General features: G+C 42.7%; 1 protein-coding gene across 16 annotated transcripts in view; it reads right to left on the reverse strand.

The window, feature by feature from the left end:
- The window catches only part of PTPRT (protein tyrosine phosphatase receptor type T), a 620,908-nt gene that overhangs the window by 56,034 nt on the left and 543,695 nt on the right, over window positions 1-21,179 (reverse strand). For 8 of the 16 annotated variants that reach the window (XM_082225808.1, XM_082225807.1, XM_082225801.1 and 5 more), the window contains 3 exons: window positions 20,104-20,252; window positions 13,237-13,314; window positions 12,991-13,026 (listed from right to left, as the gene is read on the reverse strand). In XM_082225808.1, coding sequence (XP_082081934.1) covers window positions 12,991-13,026; window positions 13,237-13,314; window positions 20,104-20,252 — 263 coding nt within the window. The remainder of the gene's footprint in view (window positions 1-12,990; window positions 13,027-13,236; window positions 13,315-20,103; window positions 20,253-21,179) is intronic. The other 8 variants (XM_082225799.1, XM_082225798.1, XM_082225797.1 and 5 more) reach the window with 3 other exon arrangements.

Below are 21,179 nucleotides of genomic sequence, written 5' to 3' on the forward strand. Positions count from 1 at the left end.
ATCTCTTGTCCTGCTTGTTGCTTTTACAGCTTGAGGGCAGAAAGACTATACAGAAAGGGCATATCCTGCCTCTGGTCAGTTCTCCTACCTTTAGCCCTTGCCAAGCAAGACTCCAATGCCACTTTTCAGTAGGTAGACAGGAAGGAGAGAGTGAAGAACAGACAGGTGCAGTATCACAGCAGGGAAACCTGAAATGCTCTGTGATGCAGTGGTTCCATGCCTTGGACATGTGAAAGCAACAGGTTCTGCTTCAGGATAAGAGATGGGAACCCTAGCAGGAAAGCTAGAAGGCAGGGGCTGTATGTGTGCAAATTCTCTTTGTTGCTCATCTGTACTGATTTAGCATTAGATCAGAAATGAAAACATGTGGCCCTCCAGCTGAACTCCAATTGCCTTCAGCCTTTGCCAGCTTGGCCAATGGACAAGGATTATAGTCTTTGTGGTCCAGCAACCTCCAGAGGATCAGAATTTCCCCACCCTAAATTAAACACTCCTTTAAGGGGTAGTTCAGGGATGCTTTATGCTGTACTAGTTCTCAAACTTTGCATGTACTGGAACGTATTCTGCACTTTTCCTCCAAAAGCAGAATCAACTTAGGTGATGTGCCTGCCATAATTCCTTATACAGCTTCACAGACCATGGAACAAAGTTTGATATTTTGCATTTTGAATGGGGACTGGGCAGGGGAAGGGAAATGATGGAGAAGTTAACTAGAATTCTTTACTGCAAATCCCAAATTTTGTGACTGGGATGTTTGTACGTGTGAGTGTACAGTAGTATTTTCTATTCCTTTGTATTTCTATTAAGTCCTGCGGTGGGGAAAGAAGGGTGTTTTTCTGGGGTTGTTGGGAAGTTAAGGAAGATGAAGTACACCATAATGATGGGGGCAGGGCTTTTGGGTCACACTAAACATGATGTGGAGGAGACACCTATGTTTCTTCATGATTTTTTGATTTCAGTTTACTGCAACTACCAGGGAGGTAGGAAGCAGACTCTAAATTTGACTGAAGCAGCACGGCAGAGAAAGGGATTGCTTAACACTTTCCCTACAGGTTCTCCTCTCAATATTGATAAAGGAAAATAGATTGATTTTTATTTTATTTTTTTGTCCCCAAAGTCCCGGCAACTCCTGACGAAGAAATCTGCATCTATAGAATACAGCACTGAGTACTAACGCAAAGTTCAAAATTTCATCAATGTAAGCATATTAATTAGACATGAAACACAAATATTCGCAAGCTTGCAGAAAGCCATTTTTTGTGTTAGGGGGAGGCCAGACAGCAAAGCTAAGCATTTATTTAAACAATAACCCGCCTAATGCTGTTACTAATGATAATGTGAGGACTCTGAACAGAGGGTATTTTCAAGGCTTATTAGTTCTCCGGGCTGGATTTACTTTCCAACTGCATCTTTACTGTTCCCCATTAACCCTTTGCAATAGAGAATGGGGCCATTTTCTTTAAAAATGGTAAACTACTTGCAATAGGCTGCATAATCTGCTTAATTTGCTAGCATTAGGTTGAATCCAAACCCAGTTGCACAACTGAATTCTCCAAGGACAATAATCTTCTATCAGCCTCAGTTTAAAAACATTACAAGTTCCCATTCCAAGAAGGAGTCATAACCAAAGAAACAAAACAAAAAGTAATGAGCTGGCCTATAAAAGCACACTCAGGCCTTTGGATTTGTCATAAAGTTAAACTCAAAGCTACTCAGCTCAGCATATTCAGGTGTAATCATTATTTTCTATATTCAGAATGAATTCTATTCTGGGCTGTATTTTTTGTTGTTTTTGATAGCCTCCTTTTCCAGTTCTATAGTTGGAAATATAACAGCTGAAGTATATGGCAGTGGGGGTTTATGGTACAGAAAGAAGGGGCGGAATTAAATATTGCTTTATGTGGCATGTTCATTTGTCACAAGCATATCAGCTTCCCAGATGGAACAACCCCTCTTCTCCTTTCACCACGCACTGTTCTGGAGGGGTCTTCCTGATCCATAGTCAATGTCAGTGGGGGTGGAGAGCGTGCAGAGAGAGGAAAGGGTCTTCCACTGATGAGGTTTGTTAGGTGAATCCTACACAACAGGAGATAGAAGCTTGAAACTAGACTTTGGTGTCTCTTGCAAGTCCATTTCTTGAATGGAATTCCACTCAGGGGATATTCCAGCTGGTAAAAAAACAGGAAGGTGACTTTTGTCAAATCTGCCTGCAGCCACTTGAGCCCTACAAAAAAATCTGTTCTGGACTGGAGTATTGGGGAATAATTTTGAAAAGGGGAGGCTTTAGAGTAGCAAGAAATTTGCAAAAAATGACCTCCTCCTTTCCACCTGCAGGATCCATCATCTGGATCAAATGCCTTCCATAGATCAAAGGCACCCATTTGTGGATGGCTAAGTTTTGATCCAACCCTCCATCTCATTATACCATAAGGAAGGGGCTGGCCATCACCAGCCTAAGATACATCACAGCTCAAACTTACTTAGGGGTCCTCCAAACAAATCCCTGATTCTTTCTAAACCCTATATTGTAACTTTCAGACATTCTTGTTCACTGCTCTACCACTTGAGAATGTCATACTGGATGTGATTGTTGTTTTTGTGAAGTAATCAACTATATAAAGGTAAAGGTAAAGGTACCCCTGCCCGTACGGGCCAGTCGTGTCTGACTCTGGGGTTGCGCGCCCATCTTGCTTAAGAGCCCGGGGGCCAGCGCTGTCCGAAGACACTTCCAGGTCACGTGGCCAGCGTGATGAAGCTGCATCTGGCAAGCCAGTGCAGCACACGGAAACGCCGTTTACCTTCCCACTAGTAAGCGGTCCCTATTTATCTACTTGTACCCGGGGGTGCTTTCGAACTGCTAGGTTGGCAGGCACTGGGACCAGGCAACGGGAGCACACCCCGTCGTGGGGATTCGAACCACCGACCTGACGATCGGCAAGTCCTAGGCGCTGAGGTTTTTACCCACAGCGCCACCCACGTCCCGGTAATCAACTATATACTATTCCATTAATTCATAAGACATAGCTGACACCAAGCCAAGTTTGCTAGTGAAGTGGAAATAGAGGTTCTAAACTCATCCCAAAGCAACGGGGAAAAGAGATAAAAGAGTCTGTATTCTTTGCCCCAGATTCCTTGAAGTATCCATAAACCATATTTTTTGTGCCAACACAAAATGGACAACATCTGATATCACAGCCAGATCCTGATTCTCTCTCTCTCTCTCTCTCTCTCTCTCTCTTGTAAAATAAAGAGCAGAAAAAGATATTTCCCCATAGAGAAACTGCAAAATGAGACTGGTATTAAAATATTCTGCATGTGAGAGAAAAATGATGCTCGCAATATGTCTAATCATGGTCTAAGACTGAATGCCACCAAGACTAATGATACATTCTAGCTGGACATTTTAGAAGTGCTGATTACAATACCTGTATGAACAATTCAATATCTAACTGAAGAAGAAGATATTATTTCTAATTTAAGATAATCATTAAGAAGAACAGCCTCTGCAGATAAAAATTTATGGTCTACCACTTTAGATCTCAGAAGGCACAGTAACTTGGTGTAGGATTTTTCATGTGGCTGCCCCTCTTCTCTGGAACAGCATTCTTGTTCAGATACAACAGGTGCCCCTATCTGAAGTTTTTGAAAAACCACTGAAGACATTTTGGTTCCAAAAAGCCTTCCCAGATGGATGAATAGATCTCTGTCTTGGGCGTCTATTTGGTTTTTTTAATAAAATAAAATAAAATAAAATAAAATCAATCTGCTATTATTTTGGATATTGTTTTAAACTGTTCTTTTTGAGACTGTTTTTACTGCAGTTTGTACATTCCCTTGAGATGCACATGTATGTGGAAGGAAGCAGGTTCCCAATGAAGATCCTTATTCCCCTCCACTCTGTTTCGGATGTAGATCTTCACTTACCCCTTCTTCCCTGGCAGGGATGAGAGGCACCATTTTATGGTTTGCTTCAGGTGTCAACATGCCTTGGGCTGGCCCTGCTCAGCCATCCCCACCCCAGCCTCTCCCATACAATTCCTTCAGCACCTTTTATGGTGCACGAGAACCTCACTGAGTCACATAAATGCAAGAACATTGTTCTTCTTACACAGTGCAGTACTGCACTTGTGTATCAGCGATTACACCAAATCCAATCAGCTTTTTAAGTTGCACAGCAGACATAGGGTTGATCCATAAAAGCAACATGCTGTCTACTTCTTAACTATATGTATTCAATACAGGAGGTGTGCTGACAGACAGTGTATCTGCAGCAGGGACCAGAGGAAGAGGAGGAACACAGAGAGAAGAAACACCATGGTGCACCTGTTAACAGAGAAATGGAACACCTTCATCTGCCTCACCTGTAATAAAACATGTCTCACCCATATCGGTCTCTACAGTCACAGCAGGCACTAGTAACCTTACTCCCAAAGGCAAACACTTCCATTGTCTTCCAAGACAGACGGAGGCAAACAACAAGGTACTGTAATATGAGCAATAATGTGAAACAGGAGCAGCTAACCTTTTTTGGCCTGAGGCCCTTTTTTCAACCTTGGCCAACCCCCAAAGGGGCCCATACCAGTTTTGGGAAAGGCAAAAAATGGTGTGACCAGCATAAATACACAGGCTGGCAGCCACACCTCCACAGCTGATCCAACAAATCAGATATCACCCCCTTTCTGCTCATCCAATTATTAATTGGATGAGCAGCGAGGGGGCAATTTACATCCCACCCTAGTGTTGTCTTATATACTCAACTGATCAGTGCACTCAGTAGGTGAGGGCCTCCTGCAAATACCATCTTATCAGGAGGCCCATTTTTCACTATATGGAAATCAGGCCTTTGATCTGTTAGCACCTCTCCTCCTGCTAAATATTGGAAAGATGCCATCCCTGTTGTTCTTTTGGTGCCTACTGAAGACCTTCCTCTTCCAGAAAGTCTTTTCTGTAGAGATCTTTCCCAGTCTGCATCTGTATTGGAATTGTTTGAGATGTTTGTGTGTTTGATGCCCTGGTTCCTTTGCAAGGAAGGAAGGATGGGAAATAATAATAATAATAATAATAATAATAATAATAATAATAATAATAATAATTTACTCTTTCCCCTTTCCACTACTGCTGCCAAAATCAGAGGAGTCTCAGGGGGCCATGAAAATTTGCTTGGTGGGCCAGATCAGGATTCTCAAAAGGGGGATTAGCTATTCCTGATGTAAAACACACCAACATATACCTCGATCTTCTCATCATAGCTAATCATTTACTGTTTCAAACAGTTTTTAATATTGCTTCACACATCACAATAAAATGGAGGGGGAAACCTGCACAGTTAGCAGGGAATAAAATAATCCAGATATTTCTTTCTTCTATCTGTACTACTAATCTGGTAAAATGAGAATAGGATGGGAGGGTGGGGGAAGAGGAAGCCTGTCAACGATAAGACCAAGCTCTGCTGGAAACATCTCAAGCACTACCACAATGGAGTGTGCCCTGAATACAAAAAACAAAGTTTTGTTTCAAAACTCTTCCTTTAATATCCATAGACTCTCTGATTTTGACACGATAAGGCTATCATATCCATTTATATTTTTATTCGGTTAGCCTTGGCAAGTGTGTAACATGATAAGACATCCTTTGCACAAAATAAATTATTTTTGGGCTGGTGTCTGCAATGGATTTAATTACACACACATCCAATCTCACTTTCCTGGAGTAAAGGGTTGTCATTTATTTGACATCTCCTAAGGATGGCTCCAGAATGGCTAATATCACTCTCTGCATTACCCCAGTGGTAATGGAAACACTTGCAAAATTGGCTTACAGGTTTTATTTGTTTTCATGTGCGTCTAGGTTATGATGTGACAAATGACTCGTTTCAAGGTGATATGCTAATAAAACATAAACATGGCCCAAAGTGAAAAACTATCATACACAACTAAGCATGTGCTTTAAGAAAATGTGTGCCAGACCCTTCAGGGTTCATATAAAAACCCAGTGGATCAACCATTAGCTTCTGAAACTGAGGCTGCTGGTCAGAGAAAGAAATTACATGCCATTCCAGCATCATATAACTAACATGCTTAACTCTAATTAATGCATGAAGGGGTTAAGACCATAGAGTAAGCTGTCCTGCCAAGCTTAGCCAGGTCACACACACCCTCACCTTGAGAGGAAGGGCTACCAAACTCCCACTTTCCATGCTTCCATCCTGTGAACCCTACCAGTAAGGAGGCCTAAGATGGATGCTCCAAGCTTAAGCAAACAATCATTGTATTTCTATACAAGTACAGTGGTACCCCGCAAGACGAATGCCTCGCAAGACAGAAAACCCGCAAGACGAAAGGGTTTTCTGTTTTGGAGGCGCTTCGCAAGACGAATTTCCCTATGGGCTTGCTTCGCAAGACGAAAGCCCATAGGGAAATCTCCGGGGACCTCTTTTAAATGCTGGTGGTGGGGAGCAAAGCCTTTCCCCCCCCTCCGGCATTCAGAAGAGGTCCAGGAAGGCCGGCGGGGGCCGAAAGGCTTTGCTCCCCACCGCCAGCATTTTAAAAGCAGTCCGGCATAGCAGGGAAGCGCTTCCCGCTATCGCGGACGGCTTTTGAAGGCAGGCGGGGGGAGCAAAGACTTTCACCCCCCGCCGGCCTTCAGAAGAGGTCCTGGACCTCTTCTGAAGGCCGGCAGGGGGCGAAAGTCTTTGCTCCCCCCTGCCTGCCTTCCCGGGAGAGCGGAGAAAGGCAGCGTCTTTCTCCGCTGTCCCAGACGGCTTTTGAAGGCAGGCGGGGGGGGGGAGACTTTCGCCCCCCGCCCGCCTTCAGAAGAGGTCCTGGACCTCTTCTGAAGGCCGGCGGGGGGCAAAATTCTTTGCTCCCCCCGCCTGCCTTCCCGGGGCAGCGGAGACTTCTCTGCTGTCCCGGGCGATCTTAAAATGCTGGCGGGCGGCAGCGAAGCCTTCACTGCCGACCCCCAGCATTTTAAAAGCCCCCGGGGCAGCGGAGACTTCTCTGCTGTCCCGGGCGATCTTAAAATGCTGGTGTGCGGCAGCGAAGCTTTCGCTGCCACCCACCATCATGTTAAAATCGCCCCGGGACAGCGGGGGCTTTTAAAATGCTGGCGGTCGGCAGCAAAGCCCTCCTGTCCCCGGAGCTTGCGGGGCAGGAGGTGGGGAGAAGGGCTTTTCTTCCCACCCCCAGCCTTCAGAACAGCCTTCTGAAGGCTGGCGGTGGGAAGAAAAGCCCTTGTCCCCCCCCCCCAGCCTTCAGAAGAGGTCGGGGGACAGACTGTCCCCGGACCTGGCCTGAAGGCGGTTTCCCTAGGAACGCATTAATTGATTTTCAATGCATTCCTATGGGAAACCGTGCATCGCAAGACGAAAAACTCGCAAGTAGAAAAAACTTGCGGAACGAATTAATTCCGTCTTGCGAGGCACCACTGTAATTTAGAAACTCTTAACATGTTGCAACCTTAGTAATACTGCCTGTCTTTTATTGCTGCTTTATGGAAAAGCACATGAATCTGACCTTTGAAGCATTTGTGAGCAAACCATTTTTAATTCACAAAACATGATCACTTTCTATGTTAAGAAAAGAGGGGAACTTTGGAGGTACCATAGGAGGCACTGGTAGGCACACTGGTTCCCACAAGCACCATGCTGGCAATCATTTTAATAGTGTGAACACAGGCATGGGTACATTTATACCCTGTGGGGATCTGGTGCCAATGGTAAAATCTGGAGCTATCAACCTAAGTAGAAAATCATTGGATCCTACTCCTAGGAGCAAAGTAAGAATTATTTAGCTGGACTGACATTTCTCAGAAAATTCCCAAACCCCACCCCCCTAGAAAAAGAAGGCAGCTTTGCAGAATATTATCTGATTAGTCTCAACCTTCGTGTGTGCATGTGGCAGCTGCCATTTTCTCCTCACACTGCCCCAGAATGTCATTTGCATTGGGGGTGATGCAAAAGGGAGGCCAGTCTGTCAACACAGATGCTGCTGCTGCCACTGACAATGGCAACATAAAAGAAAAGAAGCTGTACTATTGCCACTTCAAATGGTAAGTCCCAACTACGCGAAACTGTAGGATAACTTATCTCCACACACACACACCCAGAGAATTTCAGTTAAATGGTACCTTCAGTTTCCCTGCTCACAAATGGGGTGGAGAATTTCAAGATGTCTAAGTAATGTCTTAAGACATTATTTTGGATGGCTATTTTAAAATGAAAGCAGTTCATACCAAAATATTATTTATATTTCACCATTTAAAATATGTCTTTCCGCATGAATATGTCTATTCCTAAAAAAAACAAAAACAGATTGTCTATTCAATGTCAAATCTTGTCTTGAACGTTCAAATGGAAGAGAGTCCATAGTTTACTTCAGAAACTTGTTCCATTGATGAACTCTTCTTATAGTGATATTCCCCCCCCCCAATAATAGTATAGCCTATGTAATTAACTCCCTGCTTTTTGTCATATCCGTATTGGCTATGATAATCAACTGGTCCATCTCTCTCATTTCTGGCATTGCATGAATATCTGAAAACTATAAATAGACCACCCTTTTATTATAAATAAATAAATACCAATTTTGCCCTACTCCCCCCCCCCCTTTGCAGGACTTCCCTTGTATCATACCCATCATTATCTACTAAATTCCTCAAAATGAGTCAAAATTGTATAGTGGAATATTGTTAAAGTGGTTCATCAATCACTTTGCCTTGACATATCAGTGGATTTTTTTCATTGCAGATGAAGTTAGGCTCCTGTCCCTGCATAAACTCTGGAATAGACTGCAGCATGGCAGCTAATGTATCATGTATTGAGTTGTCAGTTTTTAAACTTCCACTTTTTAAAATAAAAAAAACCCACTATAAAATAATCTAATCTTCAGATCAAGTTAATGATGCTGAAACTCAGTTATAACACACCATCATCAACTTTGCCTTTTCAGCTGCTTAGATGCATATAGCAGCACTTGCTAGAAGACTACAAAATGCAGCTGTTTTTCACCTGTTTGTTCATTATTTGTTCACCTATGTATTTGTTCACGTGCATTGTGAATTTATGAGTAGAGCTTCAAGTGAAGTTCTCTGAAGGTGGTGTCACAGAAGAGAACCTTGGGAACACATAAATGTTCACATCCCAAAGAGAGAAGAGCTTTACAAGGCACTTTCTCCCCCCCCCCCTGCATCTTGGATTAAAATCAAGCCAGAGAAGTTCTGACTGGCCTGCCAACCTCACCTGCCAATTCCCCACTCTGAAAAGCACCATTCTACCTTCTATTTAATTATTGGGCCAGCAGCATTGAGGGAGGATGAGCCAAGGTAAAGGTAAAAAGGTAAAGAACCCCTGGATGATTAAGTCCAGTCAAAGGCGGCTATGGGGTGTGGCACTCATCTGACTTTTCAGACCAAGGGAGCCGGCGTTTGTCCACAGACAGTTTTCCAGGTCATGTGGCCAACACGACTAAACCGCTACTGGCACATGGAGGACCGTGACGAGTGCCAGAATGCATGGAAATGCCTTTTACCTTCCCACTGCAGTGGTACCCATTTATTTACTTGCACTTCAAACTGCTAGGAGGCAGAATGAGGAAAGGCCAGCGGTTTGTCCCTTCCATGCTTTCTCTCTTTCACTGTGCCACACTGCAAGGAAGTGGGCCTCAAGGAAATGTGTTGTGGACCTTGTGTTCTGTCTTCCATCACCACTGTCATAGCCCTTGGGAGGACAACAAATCCAATAAGCCATCAGTGCAATAGTAAGAAAGCAGGAAGGGGTAATCGATTCTCTCACTCCTCACATGCAATTGCTGCTACTCCACAACAGCTGGTGACAGGTTGACGCGGAAAAGAGGTGGGTTGGCTTCCTTCTCTCATGCTGTCACAACTCTCATCACCACTGGCTGGGTAAGTAATAAGACAGGGGGGAAATATGTTATGGGAAATAGGAGCCTGAGAGTGATTGTGTTTTGGGAACCCCAAAGGTTGGTGTGAAAGGAGGTCATTTTCCAAGACTTACTTTGGCTCAGGAAATTATCCTAGATCTATTTCAGGGGTGGCCAACTCCCAAGAGACTGCGATCTACTCACAGAATAAAAACTGACAGTGATCTACCCCCCTTTTGGGGGTTCAGGTCAACATTGTTGAGCTTTTTTTTAGGAAGGAAAGCACTTTAATCATTTAGGTTGAGTCAAATGTAAACAAGAAAGACCTCACCCATCTTTATCAATTGCTTTGAATATTCTCTCTAGAATGGAATGAAAACCATTCTTGCTTTGACTTTTTGTCAAAAACAAAGCAGTTTTTTAAAAAAATATATATATTTGAAATGTGCTTATATCACATGAAAATTGCAAATACAATTTGTACAAGATGAGTATAATTTAAATGCAATTTTTTTCATGTGTGGGTCTATGACAGTGTTAATGAAACTGAAATGGGACAGAATTACACTGCTCAGTCCACCTCCAGTTATACCAATAATTCCCAAAAGTTTACAATATATTAAATAACTATGCCACATACAAAGTTATGGACAGATTGTCAAGAAACAGGAACATGACTATGGAGTGTAGTAAAGCAACATCACAGACATCTATGGTGGAGTTAATATACAATACCATGGTGTGCTGTCTATAATGCACAATGTTTTCTAAACGAATAACATTTGCTGGCTTAGAGATTTCAATTTCGTGATCTTGAAATTTCATAAATAACGTCAACTTTAAGCAAATAAACTTAAGTCCCGGGTCCTACATAAATGGAGACGGGCCTGGGACTTGGGGGAGGCAGGTACATATTTATGAGTAAATGAGTAGCATGTGGCTCACAAACAATAGTGGTGCCCTGCCGAGGCCACAGAAAGTGTCACTCGTGCGAACCAAATGGCAGCACTAGTGGCCTTCAGTGGTTGGACTGGGAAGCGGAGCTGAGAGGGAACTTGTGATTGTTAGTCGGCTCCTGGACCTTAAACAGAAGTTTGTTCCTGCAGCTTTGGTATAATGATGGAAGACTTCCCATCTTCACTGTCCAAAGAGCTGTGCTAAGAGGTTGCTACAGATGGAGGTGAGCCATCAGGTAAGCCATCAATAGGGATAGGAAATAATTTTTGCTCAAAATATCTATTGCCTGCCTCATACAATATTTATTTTGTCTTGTGGATCTAATAAACCTTTGACCACACAAAACTACACATTGGAATCTGGGCCCCCCCCCACACCACACCCTACAGAGGGCTAGGAGCAGAACTCAACTATTTCCACACACATGATAAGTGCAACTTTCCTCAAGAGGTGTTCCAAACCACTGTTCTTTTTCAAGGAGGATACAGAATTTAGTAGATCTATTCTGCACAGGATATTCCAGTCTGAAATCATCAAACAAACAAAAAAAATATGGGAGAAGTCCTTAAAAAAGAAAGAAAGGAATGTTGTGATGTTTTGTTTGTTCATGTTTGGCTCAGATCAGGTTGGCCCAGCTTCCAGTTGTGGCTGATTTCACAAGAAAATGTGGTTTATGAGCAAGCATGTTCTTATCCTCTTGAAAAACCATGTGTGGCTGGAAAAAATCATTGTGGGTTGGATCCAGACTTCCATTTGAGGGAGAGAATCAGGATTATAGAAACAAAAGAAGAACCTACTGGATCAGGCCAATGGCCCATGTAGTCCAGTATCCTGTTCTCACAGTGGCCAACCAGATATCTGTGTGAAACCCTCAAACAGTACCTGAGCACAAGAGCAATCGCTTCCAAATGTGGAGGTAGAGCACAGCCATCATAACTGGTGATTGATTCAATGGAGGTTCACCTCTGGGGCATGTGGGAGAGTGATTTTCACTAATTTCCCCTTCTTTCTATAGCCCATAGAAGCAAATCTCCAGATCATGTTTTCAGTGGCCACAGGGAGGGAAAGGAGGAGTCAGTGAAAACTGCATCCACCTCCAATTCCTCTGGTCCTGTGAATTAAAGTGTATATCCAAGTCCTTTATATTCCAGAGGAGTTGCTCAAGTATCCTAAGGTTCCAGCATGCAGACAATGCATGCATACTCAAATCTCTGGGTCTGTGAGGCTCCTACCCTTGTGGTCCTTCCTTCCTTCTTTACTTCCCTACCTCTTGGATTATTTTTAATGCACAAATGGTTGCACCTTGCTTGTGTTATGTTTCTGCCTACAGCAATACTCAGCCTCTGGAACAACTCAATGTGCTGCTCTCTGATACACCATAGAGGAAATTACTATTTATTTGTTTTTTTTAAAAAAAAATCAATGCTCTGCTTATACAAATCAGGGGTCCTGGGTTTTATCTTCAGACATGCAACATCTGTGCATCAGCTTTGCAGGCGCGATCTATTTTATTTGCTCTACTAGGTGTGCAAAAATGACAAACATATTTTTAAGCCTTTTATCCCTAAGCATACAAATATCTAATCTTAAAAAATGAAAAAAAAACAGAATGACAAGATTTGAGAGTAAAGGAATAATCCAATCTTTTTTATTGAAAGGGGAATCAATAAAAAAGAAATGAATTCCATTATGTGATTTAAATGTTCTTCATTCAGGGGCTTAGCAGAGAGCCACATTTTCATGAATTTTTCTTTTTCTTTCTGTATTGGTAGAAGTCAGAAGAAATGTTCCTAACAATTTCTTCCAAATCAAAGTCCCTTAAATTCATCTTTGGGGTTAATTCTAATCCTTTAACTTTCAAACAGCATCTCCACAATGCTGTGTATGTGTGTTTAATTATCGTTTGAGACTGCATCATAGCCTTTGAAGGAATGTGACTGATAAAGTGGCAGAGTTTTGACACTGAACATATGGTAAAATCAGTTACACATTTTGGTGACCATGAGGAGATGTTTACCATCCAAAATGGGGGCCGCCTCAAACAAACAACAGTTTTGGAATATGTCTGCCAATATTCTATTGAGCCATTTTCAGATAGAATGGATGTGTTTTCTCATCAACAGGCTATTGTGCATCATAACAGTCCTCTTACCTAACAGTGTGGTCGATGGAACAGTGTCTGATGATACTTTGAGATGAAATTCCATTTGCGCACAGAACACGGATCAATGGAACCCAACAGAAGGTCAACAGGAGAAAAATAATGTGGAAAATAAAATAAAAACACAAAGTTAGCTGTTTCCAACATCCCAAAGACTCGGTTCTTTACTGCCATATTTATGTATCTACAGGGAAAGGCACAAAAGCACACAATCAAGAATAAAGTCTACATAAGTACCTGAATAGTAGGAATTCAACAAAGATTTGCTCTGAAGGGTTTTGCTTTGGACAGAAAATGAACAAGGAGAGGATGGTGCTAGGTAGGAAAGACATAAGGAAGAAGCTTTAGAAATGTATAGAGAAAGATAACAGAACAGAGAGAAAAGCTCCTTAGAGAACAGAGTAGCATTTAATTCACTGGATGTGACATAATTAAACTGCCTAGAAGCAAATATAGTCTTCTAATACCACCAATAGATGGTATTTAAAAAATAAATAAAAATACACAAATAAAATGGGTGCCAAAAACCCTAGAACTGCTCATATACAGCAGAGACAGGCAACATAACACATACAGGGCACTCCTGCTAAGCTACATATGTTCTTCCTTCTCAAACACCACACATACATTTGGAGAAGACTACAGAATAAGAATATGGAAGCATAAATCCATAGTTGAGGTTTGGAACCCACAAGAACAACACAAGTTATCTGAATTGCATTGGGCTAAAACATGTTAATGGAGGTGGACTTCCAGCCATGTCTATCAATTCCAGCCATGTATTATCAATTTGCAGTATTGCAACTTTCACAAAATAAAAATTAGGGAGTTCTCTTTTAAACAGGTTCATGGGTTTGGGTTGATGGGGTGAATAATGTTAAATATGTACACAAAAAGCACAAATTGGAAGGAAATTAGCAGATGCAACAGAAGCCTGACTCTCAAACAGATGGTTCTTGATAACACAAGTTGGCTTGAAATTATGTGAGAATTTGAAGTTAACTTTTCTGGATATTGAGACTGGAGTGGGCAGTAGGATGAACATGGGATGAATAAGCAAACACCTGCAATTTCTGCTTCCTTTTCTGTTGTTATTGGAATTGTTATTGGAATCTGATATACCTGGTGGTCAATGCTCTCTATAGCTGCAACAGTCTCCTCTTCACTTTTCATCAAGCTAGTTTCTTCCCCTTCTTATGAGTCAGTTTTAGTATCATATTCCAAGGCTCTCCTAAGCCAACTTTGTCTCATCCTACTTGCATCTTGGCTGATACCTGATGTCAACTCATTCCATTTCCCAGGAACTACATGTACACACATTAGAGTCGTACCTCGGAAGTTGAACAGAATCTGTTCCAGAAGTCCATTCGATTTCCGAAACATTCAACTTCCGAAACGTGGCTTCTAATTGGCTGTAGGAAGCTCCTGCAGCCAACTGGAAGCCACGGAAGCCCCATCGGACATTTGGCTTCCAAAGAACGTTTATTTCTCCAAACCCTTAAGGATCAACTGATGTAATATGCTTTATGTGGGACTGCCCTTGAAGAGAATTCACAGACTTTGGCTAGTGCAAAATGCTGATGTGAGTGTTGTTATGAATGTGGGGTGGTGAGATCAAATTCAGCTTTGTACATGTTAGCTTTGTACATGAAGAGAGGTACCCCCACAATTGGAGGCAGGGGGTGGGGGTGGGGATTCAAACAAGAAACCCACACTTTCTCTAGATTTAAGATGTCTTCCTTCAATCTTCAAGCTTTTTAATCGTCAGAATCATAGTATATGCAACACTTTTACATTTTAATACGTCTTGGAAGCTGGCTTTACATGGGTCAGCCAATATTTAAGGATTTATGATACTCAGGTCTCAGAAAATGTGGTTTGCAGTCCTTTCACATTTGTTTCCAGTGTTACAATTATATATTTGTCTTCACCTTCACTGTGACGGGAAATGAGTTAATGCAAAAAACCCACAGTACATTAAAAAGAGAGATGTCAATAGATAAAATAGAAATAATTGTTCCATAATACCATATAAAAGTAGATAAAATCCAATATACATCAAAGCAATTTCAGAAGCAATTTCTAGATCTCCAGAGTAAACATTATTTACAAATGAATAAAAGCTCATCAGAATTACTCCATGGGGCGAACAGTGCTATTCTAACAGACTCCAGGTGGAGTTGTATCAAGCCTACAGATATTTCTATTACACTTTAAAAAAAAGCAGGTCAAGCAATTTTCCAAAGTATTGTCCCATGGGAAACTGAACAAAGTACTAGTGTGCCAGTAGAATCTACTATTAACAAGGTTGTTTATAACAAGGGAACTGTACCGCGTAAGATTTCACTGATGGCATTTAATGCACCTAACTCACATGTTGTACAAATCTCTTATGGAGCCAAAGTCTTCCCTTAAGAAAAGGAAGTGTATACTACTAAGCATATAGGCACTCGATAGACTGGTTCTCTGGATATGTATCGATGAACACATGAGTCTTTAAAAACCATCGCCTAAAGTAGATGAGGGACGCGGGTGGCGCTGTGGGTTAAACCACAGAGCCTAGGACTTGCTGATCAGAAGGTTGGCGGTTCGAATCCCCGTGACAGGGTGAGCTCCCGTTGCTCGGTCCCTGCTCCTGCCAATCTAGCAGTTCGAAAACACATCAAAGTGCAAGTAGATAAATAGGTACCACTCCGGCGAGAAGGTAAATGGCATTTCCATGTGCTGCTCTGGTTCGCCAGAAGCGGCTTAGTCATGCTGGCCACATGACCCGGAAGCTGTATGCCGGCTCCCTCGGTCAATAAAGCGAGATGAGCGCTGCAACCCCAGAGTCGGTCACGGCTGGACCTAATGGTCAGGGATCCCTTTACCTTTATAGTAAACTTTCTGCACAAGTTCTATTAAAAAGGTAAAGGGACCCCTGACTGTTAGGTCCATTCGTGGACGATTCTGGGGTTGCGGTGTTCATCTCGTTTTACTGGGCGAGGGAGCCGGCGTACAGCTTCCGGTTCATGTGGCCAGCATGACTAAGCCACTTCTGGTGAACCAGAGCAGTGCATGGAAACACCGTTTACCATCCCACTGGGATGTGCTTTCGAACTGCTAGGTTGGCAGGAGCAGGGACCGAGCAATGGGAGCTCACCCCGTCGCAGGGATTCGAACCACCGACCTTCTGATCGGCAAGCCCCAGGCTCTGTGGTTTATACCACAGCACCACCCACATCCACCAAACAAGTTCTATAGGAAACCCTAAATTTCACTAGTGAACTCAGTTCTACAGCACCACAGGCAGCATCACGCTGAATTATCCAGTAAATGCAAGTGACTCTTGTGACTTCAACTGCCATTGAAAAATAAACTAGTAAATCTTAGAACAAAGGCTAGATTTCCTATTGCTATTGCAGACACCAGGACAGCTTGAAGGCCTTGCTGTTCCCAGCCCAGAGGACTCAGAAGTCTTGTTGGCTTTGCATAAAAACTCTCTTAACCTTTGCATCCCAAATCTAAGCAATTTGTTGTTTGAGTAGTCACACAATCTTGTGCCTTGCATCACCTCTCCAGCCTTCCAGAGCCTGACTCTCTTGGCCGATGCCTCCTGCCTCTGCCCATTCTTCACTTTTTATCTCTTCCCTGTAACCTAATCATTGGCTTGATGTGGTCTATAGTGCCTGCACCTGGCTCTTCAAGCTTGTCATTGTTTTAACCTGTTCCCACCCTTGAGCACAACATTTGCCTCTGATTCCAAGTGGCCCTGGCAGTTATGCAGACAATAGGAGATTCAGAAGGAAGACAAGCCAGAATAAGATACCAAGAGATGCTTTGAATCTCCATGGAGAAGTATATTCCTTGTTCTGCCAAGTCAAATCCAGAATTCGGATTTTCTTTGGAAGTCCTGAGCCAGGGCTAAAATTGTGCTAGTAACTGAGCTGACAAAGAGCAGCTAGAACCAAGTAAACTAACACACACACACACACACACACACACACACACACACACACACACCCTTACACAAGACTCTGTTGTTCTCAAGGTTTGGGACTTCCTGGGTTTCCAGACGGAAACCTCTCTCTTTTTCTAAAATCATCATCATTAATTATTGTTAATTGTTCAATTATTATTAAACAAAACAAAAGTGCCTCAATAAATACAGTTTCAGATTGCTAAGGCAAATTGAAGTACTCAACTTCCTCGTCTCATTAGTGCAAGGGTTTCCGCTTGGACAGTGGTACTTTCCTCCTCTTCTTGCCCTCCCCGCTCCCCAAATCTCCTAGGAAGGGTTGGGGGGAAAACGCAGAACAGATTTAGGGGATACGCAAGGGGAGAAGGGAGAAAAAGCCCAGTTGCACAAGCAGAAATTCTGTCACTGACAGGATGCTTACTTTACCACTACATTGGATATAACCCAAAGTGATAGCACACTGTGTCATACAGACCTTAAAACGTTGAATTCTAATATGTAAGAATCGGTTTGCCAGTGCTTTCAAAGCAACACAGCAGTGGCTTCTGAGGCTTTGTGTGTATATGGAAGCAGTAGTGTGTTCCCAGCTGTGATCGTGTTGTGCTTATTTAGACAGGGATCAGGTAGGGTGAAGCAGCAAGGTTGATGGAGTTCCAGGCTGCAGCCCCACCAGTATGTCCACATCTGCAGAGCCACCACCTCCAACTCTGGAGCTCCCCATGGTTTGCTACTCCTACATTGTCCCATCCCCACCCAAGTTCAGCTCCACCACAATTGGGAGGATGAAACCCCTTCATGAACCACCACTGTGTTGTTTTGCCCCCAAACTAACAAGGGTTTACTATTCTATACAAATAGAACAATCACAACCTTTCTCTTGTTCTATACACATTATAGTGAATGTACTCAACTGATTTTTGTGGAGGAAATATGCTGAAAGTCTTGCAGCTTTTGCTGAGGCTTTCAGGATCTGGAGGAAAGCTTTAGCTATTGCAGGAGTTAGGTATTCAACCTGAATTTCACAACTGGTGAACTTCAGTGTCAGCTCTAATAATACTCATAAGGAACTTTTTTCTGCACTCATCATCTTTGCCCTTATTGTTCCCATCTAAGTTCCCAGTAGGCAATGCTAACTTTATAACTGCACATGACAGCATGGCTTTGAATGCAACATCAGATGTCATGCTAGCATAACACCTTCCCGTGGACTTCCTTAGGCAATGTCCTCTGTTTCAGAAGTGAATATTTCACGCCCTTTAGTTTCAAAGCAAAACTGCTTGGCTTCCAAACTGAGATTCCTGAATAAGCAACCTATGATAAAATCCTAACCTTTATCTTCCTTCTTCTTCTCTTACTTTCCAACAGCTGTCAACCTGGTTGTTTCCATGGTGCAGAGTACTCCTTTGGACCACTCCTGCCACATCTGCTTTATGTATGACCTACTGCATGACAGTCCATCAGTGTGGTGTCAGCGCAGCAGTGACTCTGTGCTGTATGGATCATTAGTGTATCATTGTTCATTTGATACGCGTCTCACTCATCATGCTCATGGGATGCCAGGCTTCAGGAGATGTGCTCTGTGTAATGTACCTCACTGGATGCTACAGATACTTGTGGATAATTTTAGCTCCCTAGTCTGATCTTCCTTGCCATCTCTTTTCTTCACTGAGTAGGTACCTATATCCATTTGTTCCATAGGGTACTGGGTAAAATCACAGCAGCTTCAATACAAGGCTTCTTACATGGCAGATTCCACACTCCACAGAATTATTTTATGTTTCCTGGTTTTTAAGACATTACAGTTTGGAAGAAGAAGAAGAGTTTGGATTTGATATCCCGCTTTATCACTACCCGAAGGAGTCTCAAAGCGGCTAACAATCTCCTTTCCCTTCCTCCCTCACAACAAACACTCTGTGAGGTGAGTGGGGCTGAGAGACTTCAAAGAAGTGTGACTAGCCCAAGGTCACCCAGCAGCTGCATGCGGAGGAGCGGAGACGCGAACCCAGTTCACCAGATTACGGGTCTACTGCTCTTAACCACTACACCACACTGGCTCCCTCACAGTTGCCAGAGTCCTATTCCTGACCACAAATGAGCACAAAAGCTGAGGCCATTTCTGCTTCTGTGGCTCCTAGCACTCCCTGGGCATTCTAGGGATATCACCTGGGACCTTCTTCATGTAAAGCCAGTGCTCTGCTACTGAGCTAAAGCCCTTCCATTAACAGCTACTGGGAATGGTTGCAGGTGGAAGTGGAATGTCTGTAGTTTCCAGGTGTCCCCTAACACTGAGCACATTTCTGGTTTCTAACTTTGCCTGTGAACCTGCACTCTCTAACTAAAACAGCTTAGCATAGTTTTAGATAGTATTGCTTAATAACTGAGCCATGTGTTGTTTTGGAGAGGAAAAAATTAAGCACAGAGGATTGTAACCAAAAATGCAGTGCTCTGTTTTCTGTGTGTTTCCTCAGCTGTCCAGCAAGACATATCCTTCAATCTTAGAGAAAATTTAAATTCTATCAGCACCATCATCAGCTGCACTGTACTGATGTGATATTCCCTTCCAGTGCCAGGGCAGGGGGAAGTCAAACCACAGGCATGGGATGTGGCAGGGCTCAGCAGCTGTGTAACAATGGTGGGTTGATCTGGACCTAGTAATGGAGGAATAGGTTGCTATGGACATGTAACACCTGACCTGGAGCTGTTGTTCCTGCTCTGATGAACTGTGGCAACTGTATGGTTGCTGTATGGCCACTAGGTCATGAAGAACCCCAGCTTCCACCTATGCCTGGGGTTGGTTTGTCTGTTTGGGGGTTGCACAGTCAGTTCAAGAACCATGTGCAGTTGTTCTACTTAAGTCAGAATTCAGTGAAACAGAAACTTGCCTAAATTGCTCAGGTGCTAAAATGAACTATTTTAATACTTTTATTCAAGTGACATTAGAAAAAGCAGAGGCCTGTAGCAGAAAGAGAAACATCTCAGGAACGGAAATGGAGACATTTCACTCTCCCAGTTATTTATATTACTGTTGTTTCCCTTACAATACGTTTCAAATCCTTAAGTTTTTTGTTCCCATGGGATCCAAGAGTTTTAATTACCATAAAGCTTTCTGAATATGGAGGCACTAATTGCAAACAAGTAAAACTTACTGAATCCATTAACATCTTGGCAGCTTGAAGAAAAGGCTTCTTCATTATGAGCAGAACTGAGTTTCGTAGCAGTCTTGTCTGAAGAAGCAACAGGTCCCATTTCTCTCTGACTGCTGCTCTGTGTCTCCTTTTGCTTCTTGGCTAGTTTCCTTCAGGGTGTTTTGAAGAGGGAAGAAACCATTGTTAGAGTTTTTGTTTTGGTTTTACCATTTCTTAACTGATCAAACTGAAAGAAAACAACTGAAAGCTGACCAAATAATACCTTAAAAGAGAGAGAGAGAGAGAAAACATTTCTGGTTTTGAGCAACATGCAGGTCTATTTGCAAATGTGAGGAAGCATCACATTGCATCTCCATTGTAAGCATTAGCAATGGAGAGTGCATATGGAAACTGGCAATGGAGTGTCATGTAAACTGAGAGCAAACAAAAGTAGGGGCAAGGAAAAGAGAAAATGGCAGAATGAGATATTAATGGGAAAATACCAGGCAACTGCCTAAATCCAGCCTGGAATTCCCCACTGATAAGTTTACACTAGATCAATACCTAAAAGTCCAGGGCCAAATCTACTTCCCTTGAGAAATGCCTTGTCTCTTCCCCATATACCAATCCAAAGTGGAAAGCTGGTTGTCACCTTGGGGCAATGTGTGGGGATTTCAGGTTGGGGCTTTGTCACTTTACCTTGTTTCCAAAGAAGCCTAACAGAAAAGAGCAGGTATCACACAAAAGGAAACACTCTTTAAGGTGCTGTTGACACAGTTGCTTAAACTGAGTTTTTGATTCCCCATACTTGAGTGTAAATGTAATGAAAAGCTACCATTAAATAGTTGCATTTTCATATTTTTAAATAAAAATATATGTTTTTCTCCCTGATTCCTACGACATCAAGAGCAACAGTGACACTTTTTATATATCCTGGGCTGAAAAACATTCTTGTTTGGGGTATTATTCACTTGTGAAACCCTTGATGTCATGGGCAGTGAACCATTTTCATCTGACGGGTAGGATCAACCCTCTGTGGTTCACATTTGACCTATACACCTGTTTTAGTTACCTGACATGATATGGCATACTTCGCA

This window comes from Podarcis vaucheri, assembly GCF_965113315.1.
Source record: "Podarcis vaucheri genome assembly, chromosome: 6".
Taxonomy (NCBI): Eukaryota; Metazoa; Chordata; class Lepidosauria; order Squamata; family Lacertidae; genus Podarcis; species Podarcis vaucheri.